This window comes from Rhopalosiphum maidis, chromosome 2 (genome assembly GCF_003676215.2).
Source record: "Rhopalosiphum maidis isolate BTI-1 chromosome 2, ASM367621v3, whole genome shotgun sequence".
In the NCBI taxonomy this organism is placed as follows: Eukaryota; Metazoa; Arthropoda; class Insecta; order Hemiptera; family Aphididae; genus Rhopalosiphum; species Rhopalosiphum maidis.
The window spans coordinates 2,024,655-2,036,074 of NC_040878.1; the positions used below are offsets into that span (position 1 = coordinate 2,024,655).

Here is an 11,420-nt window from a genome sequence, read left to right on the forward strand (position 1 = left end):
TATTATTATTTATTATATTAATATTTTAATGTACGTCATAACTAGGGCTAGGAAAATGATGCACTAAAACCTACAATAAAGGCATTAAAAAATTACCAATAATGCTATAAAAAAATGCATTTTAACCAGCAAAATGCAACAAAAAAGACTTGAAAATGTAAAAGTTTAGCTGAAAAACATTTTTGATAACAAAAAATAATTTATTAAACACATTTTTGTATGTTCTAATAAATTAATTCTTAGCACAACTAAATACAATTTAATAAATAATAAAAAAAGTAAATTAAAAACGGTTTTATTAATTTATAATAAATAGCGTAATAAACCCGTGTCGCACACTTATGTTTTGTATGCTTTATACAAAAAAATCGAATCATAATGCCAATAATGGTCTGTTAAGTCCTTTGTAAAGACCAAAGAAAATATTTTTAAATACCTATGCCAAACACGTTCGGTTTGTTGTATAATAAATAATTTTTTTAAGCAGTTATTCGTGCTTAAGTCAAAATTTAAATATGAATTTTAAAATTAGTTTGAGTAAATAGGTATTCAAAAAACAATATGAAAAAACGTATAACTATTATTATTTGTTTTAGTAAAAAAATATCCAATTTATAATTTTAAATTACTATAGTATATACTAATTAGTAATTAGTAATTAATTATAAGTATAACTAATTAGGTAGGTAGATACTAAATTTTACAAACTTGTACTATGAATTACACCTACCAGCTACTATTTATACTGTCTTGTTTAAAATAGTTACATTTCAAATTTTACAGAATTAAAATATATACATATAAATAGAATGTAAATATATTTTTGCAGGTGACAAATTCTTGATAACAATGTAATAAAGCTATAAGAAGGATTCGTAATAAATTATATTTTTTTAATATTATATACTGCTATTACTAGTATTACTATATTAATGAATGTAGGTACTACATTATTTTTATTCATTTTCAATACAGCTATTGCTGTCGTAGGTTTTGACTTACAAAAAATATAAAATTATTTAGTAGAAAGATATTAAAATTCAAAACTTGAAAATCATACTATTTTGTACGTAATAATACAAATAATGTTATATTTATATTTTTGTATTTTGAAAACTGTAGTTATATACGTACCTATCTGGTTTTGTTTTAAAAAAAAATACTGTATAGATGTAGGTATATAGAAATAAATATTTGAATTAAATAATTTATGGATTATACACTTATTTTTAAATAAATATCACTTAAAAAAATTTGTATCTATAGAATTTTTCAATTTTCTCTGAACATTTGTTTATACAGAAATAAAAATAAAATTATATTTTTCAATGTTGGTAATTTATTTAAATATAAAATTATATCCATTTATCTAAGTTGATGATCTGTATCAAATAAAACTCTTATTTTTATTGTTTAACATATTTGCTCAAGAAGTAACGTTAAATAAGCACACAATTATATGAAAATAAATAAAACTATTATTTAAAGTAGTTAGGTCACTTAGGTAGATAAGTACTTATTATTAATAATTTTTTGTTAGAAATATTCGGATAATTTTATTAAATTACTTATTATTTGTTTAGTTATAAATTTCAAATTAGGCAAGTAGGTATATTTAATATTAAACGTAAACATGGTATATTAACATAATATTTTAGTAATAAATAATAATATAATATAGTATGTAGGTATATTATACTGGTTTAAATAATAGGTTCACCATCTTAATTTTTTTTTTTGTAAATATAATAAGGGCTTAAAATATATTTATGTTTATAGAGACCATTAAATTATGCCTTTATGTATGATAAAATGATACATAGTTTACGTTAATATATATAAGCGCCTATTCGCCCTATTCTATATTTTGTAATAAATAATAGTTGTATAATGCCTATAGGTTATAAATTATAATACCAATAAAATAAATAAAATGCCAATAAGAAATAACCATTTCATGTTAAAATTTAAGATTAAAATTAAATTGATAAACTTAAATAAATTCCGTTTATAATAATACCTAATAATAGCTGTATTGGTTTTATTTCGATAACATATTACTTACTATATTAGATAACATGAGCATCTACCTATGAAATGGTTATGTATTAGAAAATGTCTGCTCTGTGTCTGGCTATAGTGGGGACCAAGTTTAAATTACATACACCTATTCTCTACTCGATAATTAGTATATAAAGGGAGTATCAATCTTGGCTGTCTCAATTGACAGTTTTACATTTTTAGTCACGACTAGACTGAAAAATAATTGTATATACAGTGATGGCTTTTTTAAATATTATCATTGTGTATACAACATTGTTTGTGGTGGCAACATTAGTTACCGCGCAAGTAAGTAATATAAATCATTAGTCATTACCTACTAATCCAGTTTATACATTTTTAATATTTTAACTACCCGATTCTAAAAACGTATAATTTAGTAGGTTAGGCAATGATATGTGTTTAATTTAATTATCTTGAGCCTTAAGGCATCATTATATTTGAGCGACAATAGTTAATATTAAAATAGTTATCTTTATAAATACAATAAAACATACATTTAAAATTGTAAACTATTTATACTACCAATGCGTAAGTAATATACTAATATATATAAGCGTATGTGTTATGTGTAAAGGTATCTGAATAGTCGAATTGATCCATAGAACTTATTAATATTAATTTTAGTTGACAATTGCATGAGATCCACTCGCATATTTTAAATTTCCATTTTTATTTTGCTCCAAAATTGATATGGCTTATTGAAATAATTTATTTAAGCCAGTAGGTGTTGAAATACCTTGTTCGTTATAACTTATTACTTAATATTTAATATATATATTATCTACACGTGTGTTTAGGATAGTAGCATACCGATTAAAGTCACTGAAAATCAATGGATAGTTGATGCCCAAAATTCTATAAAAAATTCTTTGTCAAAAATAGAATCATATGGCGTAGAAAATGAAAAAATTAAGACGATTACCAACGAAGCATTCGATACATTTACAAAGTTCGTGGAAAATGACCTGTCTAAAATTATTAAACAGGTATTCTGTATAACTTGAAATGAGTAAGGTAATCATTTTTAATTGTTTTTACACATATAAAATTATAAGTAATTATTAAAATATTATAACATATAATAATGATTAAGACATATTCAAACCAAAATAATATGCCAAATGCCAATAGTTGATAACTAAACGTGCACACAAATTAAGGATGTTCTATTGATGTGACTCGTGAGATACCAACATATATATTTTGTATATCCATGGTTTAAATTTAAATTGTAAGTTAATAATAATCTATATATCCAGGTAAATATTTGTAAATTGCCATGAAAGTATCTACATACATTTTGGTTAATCAGCGTATAAAAATAAACAAGAGTATTATTTAGTACACAGACTTTTTTCGTTTACAATGTAATTTATGTTACGTCAGGAGGTAACTAGTAAAAAAAAAATATTATTTTTTTAACTTGGGGAGCTAACTAGCACGAGTGCTAAAAATTGGATGCGGACAAATGCAAGTTAGTCTTGTCCATATTAAATGACGTTATTTTATTACGAATCTATGTCATTAAATATAATAAGGTGTTATTAATATTGTATTTATTTTTATTTAGGTCGATGATATAAAGTCGGAAAAGATATGGATATTAAAAAGTCAATTGACTAATTGGTTGGACGCTTTGCAAAGACTAAATAAAGTTTCTGACGTGACCGAGAAAACGCCCGATAAAGCAACAGGAAAATTTTACATCACTATTGATTATATATTGAACGAAGTTGTTGGATTTGATCAAAATTACAATGATGATTCAATTGAATCTGATAAAATTTTCGATGAACTCAAATCATTGCTTAAAAACTCTGTCACTAAGTTGGTAGAATATGCAAGTTCCGTAGAGGTATTAATCTGATAGTACTTGAGGGTAAACTTAACTATCTACCTGTATTATATTATTGTTTTGTTTTATTTTCAGGATCAAGTTTCTGGAATTTCTAAAATGTAATGAAGCGTGAAAAATAAAATATGTGTCTATTAATTATTGTAGTTCATGATAAAATTAGTGTTCATTCATAACATAATAAAGAAATAATTTTTTTTTTAATACAATACCTAGGTAGCTATTATAATATAATAACGTTTATCTTGTCATATATACATGTATACTTTACAAAGATATTTTTACTATAATTAAAGGTACAAATAAACTTACCTGCCTCTCAAACTTGTCCTATGAAAACATATATGTATTTTATAATATTTTATCAATACGCAAAAGGAATTTTTGATTTTCAGTTTATTTGTTTACTTTATGTTTCAATTAAAAAAAAAAAGTTATTTTCGTAATAATAATATTATAGTATTATTTATATCTTCGTCTGATCTTTATAATAACATAAATAATAATATTATTATATTTTTGTTTTGTCAAACAGATAAAATGTATTAAACTTTTTATGGATTATTTAATAAAGAAAAATGTATAATGATTGGAAACATTACGCGACTAGCGATTTGTAATAAAATAATATGTATACACACGTGTGTACTTTAGGTAGGTATATTATTTAAAATAACAGTTTACATTTGTTCAATATTTAAAGTTATTTAACACAAGTATCTATGAAAAAGATTCATTATATTATAATGTTTGTTAAATACTTCATGAATCAAGTGATTATAATATGTATTATGAAAATATTTATTAGTTAGAATTAGTTTAGAATTATATTGTTTTACGTCCTTCGAAAAATTAATGATATAATATTCATTTCACTAATGATGTTACATTATTAATGATAATTATATCATTATATTGTGTTAAATATATTAAACGTGGGATTATCTAATTTAAATGTAATTGTTTTATAATTATTTTATACTATACTGTTTAGGCATATGCATCATGTATTTATATTATTCTACTTATAAGAATAATTATTATATTAAATTAAAATCTATCGATACCCGATAAAAGAACTCTACTACAAATAAAACGATTTAGTCTTGACTAAAAGCGTAATAACAATATTTTCAAAGCAGGAAATTCGTTTTTTTGGTATGTAACATATTTTATATATTTATCTAAAAAATATCGGCTTGTAATAATTATAACGAACCTAATAAATACATCACGATTACATTGAAGTTAAGTATCTCATTTTTATATTTTATAAGTTTACTCTAGTATATAGGCAAGTAGTTACCTACTACATAATATAGTGTGATTCAAGTATATTTTTTGATCCGAAATAATTATATTAACTTCAGTGAATATCACTCGATGTGAATTACTTTTGTCACGATCATTTAATAATAATATTAAAAAAAAAATATCCATTCGAAAAAATGTAGTTTAAATCCATTATAATGTTTTGCCCGACCGAGTAGTCGAATTGACGTCATACTCGTAGTAGTCCCGATCGCGCTGGAAGCAATCATCCGTCTGAGAGAAATGGAAAAGGTTTATCCAATTTTCCGGTTGTTAGGGCTCGTGATGACACGCCGCAGCGCCACCGTATACCTACGTAATTATATCTAATTCAAACTGGTTCGTAAAGCAAAAGAGAGGTGGGTGTCTAAGTGTCTTGTACGAATACCGTTATATATGTGCGCGCGGTTCTGTAGGTATACTCATCTCAATGTCAGTGCGTAAGGTCGTTGATCTGGACGTGTAGAGGAGGTAGGTTGTCCGTTGTTCGTAACCTGCTCAGGAACGCGCGTATATTATATTATATTGTACGTATTCGATTTACCGATATTGTACAGTATCATCTTATTAATATCGCCATCGTTAAATTAATTATTTCATTGCCGAGGTGACATTAACGCACCTGCGTGAGTCTATTGTGTTCACTTTGATTCGCGAATCACTCTAACGTTCGCGCGTTATCGACATGTAGTGTAATATAATTACGTAAATTATGTAGATATAATCGTCGCGTGAGCCGTCAATCGCCGATGCATTTGTTTTGACACTATACGTTATCGACTGAGTTATGTCTTGACGTCGCAGAAGCAACGTTTCATTGCATACAACAAAAACATTAACCGGAAAACATTTTGGTAGGTGATTTAAGATATATTCTGTTGTATACAAAGACATTATACATATCATAATGACGTAGTTAATTATTTTAAACATCGTATTGTACATCCGTGAAGGACAAAATCGTGTTTATAATATTCAAAACATATTTCCGAACCCACCTGTATGAATTGACGAATCTTGAGACTATTAACGATTATGACGTCATGTAAAACTAATTCGAGTGATCGAACCCGCCGTGTTCCGCGAGAAAAATATATCGCAGTAAATCATATATTGTGATAGGTATAATGAACGATCTGTACGTGCTATTATTAATCTGATCTACTTTTATCACGTGAACCAATTTAACTGAAATATAGTTTTCGTGAAAAAAAAAAAAACCGCACATTTTTATCATCTCATATTTTTTATATCCTGTCCGTCCGACTTTGCACATTTGAAAATTAGGTTACAGCGACATGTTTATTATAACATACGTCTACGTGCTCGCTGTCACGTCGGGCGCCGTTCCTTTCTTCTTCGCCACATCCGCCGTACATGGTATAAAATATAATACTGGCAATTGGCATCGGTTAGTTTCACCACCGATAGTGATAGTGACCTCAAACATCCACGGCGACCCATCTTGTGTCTTGTTTATGTTTTTAGATTAGCTGTTGTGATACTATGCGGTACTTATGAGTGGCGTGGAAGTTCTACCCATCGGAGCGATTGCAGGGGCCGCGTCGCAAGTGGCCTGGTTCCTGCCCGTTTTGGTCGCGGCTATTGCTTATTTCCACTACGAGGTAAATGATCCCGAGTCAAGGATTATAGATCAACCCGGAAATTTGCTTCTTGACCAATATGATTTTATTATAGTCGGCGCTGGATCGGCAGGTGAAAACATATTTTATATTTTTCTTATAATATTATAATATACCTATACGTGGTGTACTTTCGTAATATTTCATATTGCGATATCGCGATGGGACTCACTCTTCAAAATGATATATTATTTATAATATTTATATATAAAAAAAAAAACCGTTAATTATTCAGGTGCGGTGCTGGCGAATAGGTTGACCGAAGTCGAAGATTGGAGTGTATTATTAATAGAAGCTGGTGGAGATGAAACTGAACTATCCGACGTGCCTTTGTTGGCTGCCTACTTGCAACTCACCCAGCTCGATTGGCAATATAAAGCCGAACCCCAGGATACAGCATGTTTGGGTGAGTAATAAATTAATATAGATAGATATTTGTGGACTCAATTTATTCTGATAAATTTACTAAAATTTTTTAAGTTATAACGGTATAAAATATAAATGATTTAGTATTATTTAAATGTTAGATACTAGTATATTAAACTACACAACCACACTCTTTTGAAGAGTGGTAATCTTGAGGTTTTATAAAGTTCTATTCTATAGTTAGAAAATCAACATGAATGATACTTTAAGTTGGGTATTTTTATATTTTCAATACAAAATTTTCTTAAAAATGAATTGCAAAATTTTGCAGCAAATTTAGTCATAAACTTTATAAAATTAATTATATTTGGTTATTTAATTGTAATTATAAAAAAAATAGCTCTTAACATTTTAACTTAATATTAAAATTCTTTCTTCATAGACGCTTGATACTAAAGATGTTAAAAAAAAATTTATTAAGTAGCGCATGACGCACGCATGCGTATGTATAATACATAATAATATGATGTTAAAGTAAAATTATTTAAAAAACAACGATATAATAATGATTATAAAACTATTCGTCTACAGACATAATAAATGGAAAACACGCATGTGTATTACAGCTATGAAAGATGAACGTTGCAATTGGCCTCGGGGCAAAGTGCTTGGCGGGTCTAGCGTGTTGAACTATATGATGTATGTGCGCGGAAACCAAATGGACTACAACAACTGGCTGAATCAAGGAAATCCGGGTTGGGGGTACGACGACGTGCTCTACTATTTTAAAAAATCAGAAGACAACAGAAACCCGTACCTGGCGCGGACCCCGTACCATTCGATGGGCGGATATCTGACGGTGTCCGAGGCGCCGTACAAAACGCCGTTGGCCGACGCGTTCGTCAGGGCCGGCCAGGAAATGGGCTACGACATCCGCGACATAAACGGCGAACGGCAAACCGGATTCATGACGCCTCAAGGGACCATCAGGAGGGGAGCCAGATGCAGTACGGCAAAGGCTTTCCTGCGACCCGCCCGACTGCGGAAGAATCTGCACGTGTCCATCAACGCTCACGTCACGCGCGTGGCGATCAATCCCGAGACGAAAGTCGCGTTCGGCGTCGAAATGATCAAGGACAACACGCGACATTTTATCCGGGCCAACAAAGAAGTGCTGCTGTCGGCGGGTTCCATTAGTTCTGCGCAACTGCTCATGCTTTCGGGCATAGGCCCCAAGAACCATCTGACGGAAATGGGTATACCCGTTCTAGCCGATTTAGATGTCGGCAAAAATCTTCAAGACCACATCGGACTCGGTGGCCTCGCATTTCTGATTAACAAAGAGGTGATATTATTGTGCACATTGATCAATTTAATATGATAATAAAAGCGTCGTTTTATTTAATTCGATTAAAATTAATGACGGTTGACGCATGTATAGGCCCACTGCGGTATTGGTGTAACCAGTGGGAAGGAGGGGGTCATGTGCTCTTTTAGTTTTTTTTTTAAATAATTAGTTATTTAAATTAAAATAACCGTTTTATTAACATTATTATCGAGTAAAAATACAATAAATTATCATCGATGATAATACAGAACTGATGGTACAGATCTGTACCACGAGTATAGATAACATTTTCACGTTAGATGTTGCCTTAACAAGTTAAAGAAATTGAATTGAGTTATTGTAACATTTTAGATTTTTTAGTTAAGGATTCCAGTTTTTAGCCATAGTTAGAACACTTGCTTTTTTATATTAATGGAAGGTTTAAACATCGAATAATCGAATTTATATATTTTAAAAATGTATTCTCCTTAATTAATTGCAATTATAATTTCTGGTGAAGCTATTTATTCAATTTTTACTAGCTAATGAACCAATTTTTATTAATTAAACGTGTGTTGTTATGCAATTTTAAAATTTGTCCCTCCCCAAATAATTTTCTGGTTACAGTAATTTTGTATTGAACTAAAATAATATAGCCGCGTCCTTTTTTGTTCATTGTACAGGTGTCGCTAACGCAAGAGAGAGTGGAAAACGTCCAAACGGTTTTAAACTATGCTACAATGGGCGACGGACCGTTGACAGTCATGGGCGGTGTCGAAGGATTGGCGTTCATCAACACTAAATATGCTAATCATTCAATGGACACACCGGACATCGAATTACATTTTGTGTCTGGTTCCACCAACTCTGATGGCGGTGTACAACTGTGGAAAGCACACGGGTTGAAAGAAGAGTTTTACAAATCTGTCTACGAACCGATTAACAACAGAGACGTGTGGTCTGCTATACCTGTAAGTGAAATGTCTTGAATAAATACGAAAAACAAATAGGTTTTTCACGGAGTGTGTAAGGATCGCCAAATACATAAGAGCTAATAATTCAAATACCTCATGAACTCATAAACCTGCTGAATTGAAACATTTTTATATCAATATTATAATATTCGAAATTTTGTTTAGCTGAATTGTTCACTTAAGTCAAATGCATGTATCGTTTGTAGAAATTTATCACAGTGTTCATTATACTGTTTTTTTTCTGACGTTTATACTATTACCTTCGGTAGTATTCGAGGAATATATTTTATAAACTTGTTAAATAAACCGATTTTGATAATTTTCTTATTATTAATCGTTTCAAATAAAATTATTTCATAGACTTAGCTGAAATTATAGTGTTATGTTCACCATAGTTTTAAAACGGTTTATATTTGAACGTTCTTCGTTGTATCCTTATTAGTTTATTTGACGCAAACTAGTCACATTCTTAGACCAATAGGTATCTATTAAATCACAGATATCTACTCACCCCTCAGACGCGAGTCCTGCGACGTTGCTCAGTGATAAAACCGTATAATCAACGTTTTGCACTTATCTACAGATGTTGCTGAGGCCCAAGAGTCGAGGCGAAATACTGTTACGAAGCACCGACCCGTCCATGTATCCCAGAATTCTGCCCAACTATCTGACGGTCCAAGAGGACGTGGACACGCTGGTGGAGGGCGTCAAGTTCGTGGTGGCCATGTCCCGGACCACGCCGTTCCGCCGGTACGGCAGTCGCCTGCACGACATACCGTTCCCCGGTTGCGCTACGATACCGCGGTATACGGACGCCTACTGGGAATGCATGGTCCGGCACTACACCGTGACCATATACCATCCGGTGGGCACCGCCAAGATGGGACCCGAGTGGGACAAGACCGCGGTGGTGGACCCGCGACTCCGGGTGTACGGTATCCACGGTCTCCGGGTGGTGGACGCGTCCATCATGCCCACGCTGGTCAGCGCCAACACCAACGCTCCGGTCATAATGATCGCCGAGAAGGCCGCGGACATGATCAAGGAGAAATGGCTGGGCAGGAAACGGTGACACGCGACGACTGTGATTGAAAATTGAGCGCGAACGTCTACAATATTGTTTTTTTCCGGGTCTTATAATAACTTATTATTACCGCGACAATTTCTTTCTTTCTTCTGTTTTTTTTTCGTTATTCTATTAGTATATTGTAACTATTTAAAGGTATTATTGTCATCCCGACCATAGGCGTGCGCAGACCTGAATTTCGGGGGGCGCCTACAATTTTTTCGGGCCCTCTCTTAACAAGACAAGTACATATTTTAGTTAATTATAATGCATAAATAAACATTACTTACATTATATCACATATTGATCAGTAGTATTACTACTATTATTAGTACCAAGTTATATAATATTTCATTAGATAATTGGATCCAAAATTTATTTTCAAGATAATTGCAATATATTTTATTTATTATTTTTACTTTTGTAGTCAATAAAATCTAGCTGTTATAATCATAATACGTTTTACCACGAAAATTTAAAATATTTTAAGTTGTATTGTTTTTTTTTTTTTTATCACAAAACATAATTTTTTACAACATATTTTAGAAAAAATATAATTTTTATTCTAGTAACATTAGTTAAAATACGGACCCGTATATATGCTATAGGACTTAAATTTTAGGGCTCCAATTACATATCGGGGGGGGGGATGCCCAGGCACACCCGGAACCCACGGTGCGCACGACTATGATCCCGACCTGTGCAAAATACGTTATTTATTTATTTATTTATTTATTCGTATACCTATATTATGATAAAATACATTTTAATTTATGTATAAAAAAAATACTATTTAAACATTTTGACATTTCGA

At 30.8% G+C, this 11,420-nt stretch overlaps 2 protein-coding genes across 3 annotated transcripts; both read left to right on the top strand.

Annotated features, from left to right (window-relative positions):
- The first annotated feature begins 2,214 nt into the window (after positions 1–2,214).
- On the top strand, positions 2,215–4,290 carry LOC113554376. Its single transcript, XM_026958193.1, has 4 exons — positions 2,215–2,349; positions 2,862–3,050; positions 3,635–3,919; positions 3,995–4,290. Exons 1-4 carry the CDS (start codon positions 2,281–2,283, stop codon positions 4,022–4,024), a joined length of 573 nt encoding a protein of 190 aa, XP_026813994.1. The 5' UTR covers positions 2,215–2,280; the 3' UTR covers positions 4,025–4,290.
- A 1,393-nt stretch (positions 4,291–5,683) lies between these two features.
- On the top strand, positions 5,684–10,966 carry LOC113550966 (glucose dehydrogenase [FAD, quinone]). 2 transcript variants are annotated; one of them, XM_026952942.1, is made up of 6 exons: positions 5,684–6,084; positions 6,719–6,946; positions 7,109–7,279; positions 7,866–8,584; positions 9,250–9,537; positions 10,124–10,966. In XM_026952942.1, the coding sequence occupies exons 2-6, from the start codon at positions 6,748–6,750 to the stop codon at positions 10,610–10,612; spliced, it is 1,866 nt and encodes a 621-aa protein (XP_026808743.1). In that variant the 5' UTR covers positions 5,684–6,084; positions 6,719–6,747; the 3' UTR covers positions 10,613–10,966. The 2 variants fall into 2 exon arrangements, with proteins under 2 accessions (XP_026808743.1, XP_026808744.1); XM_026952943.1 differs by lacking the exon at positions 5,684–6,084 and adding an exon at positions 6,128–6,641.
- The last annotated feature ends 454 nt before the right edge of the window (positions 10,967–11,420 follow it).

Excerpts from the sequence above, each read along its gene's own strand:
- LOC113554376 (XM_026958193.1), top strand. The coding sequence starts at position 2,281 with ATGGCTTTTTTAAATATTATCATTGTGTATACAACATTGTTTGTGGTG. Across the intron at positions 2,350-2,861 it reads CAACATTAGTTACCGCGCAA|GATAGTAGCATACCGATTAA; the intron begins GTAAGTAATATA and ends ACGTGTGTTTAG. Across the intron at positions 3,920-3,994 it reads AATATGCAAGTTCCGTAGAG|GATCAAGTTTCTGGAATTTC; the intron begins GTATTAATCTGA and ends TTTTATTTTCAG.
- LOC113550966 (XM_026952942.1), top strand. The coding sequence starts at position 6,748 with ATGAGTGGCGTGGAAGTTCTACCCATCGGAGCGATTGCAGGGGCCGCG. Across the intron at positions 6,947-7,108 it reads AGTCGGCGCTGGATCGGCAG|GTGCGGTGCTGGCGAATAGG; the intron begins GTGAAAACATAT and ends TTAATTATTCAG. Across the intron at positions 7,280-7,865 it reads CCAGGATACAGCATGTTTGG|CTATGAAAGATGAACGTTGC; the intron begins GTGAGTAATAAA and ends TGTGTATTACAG.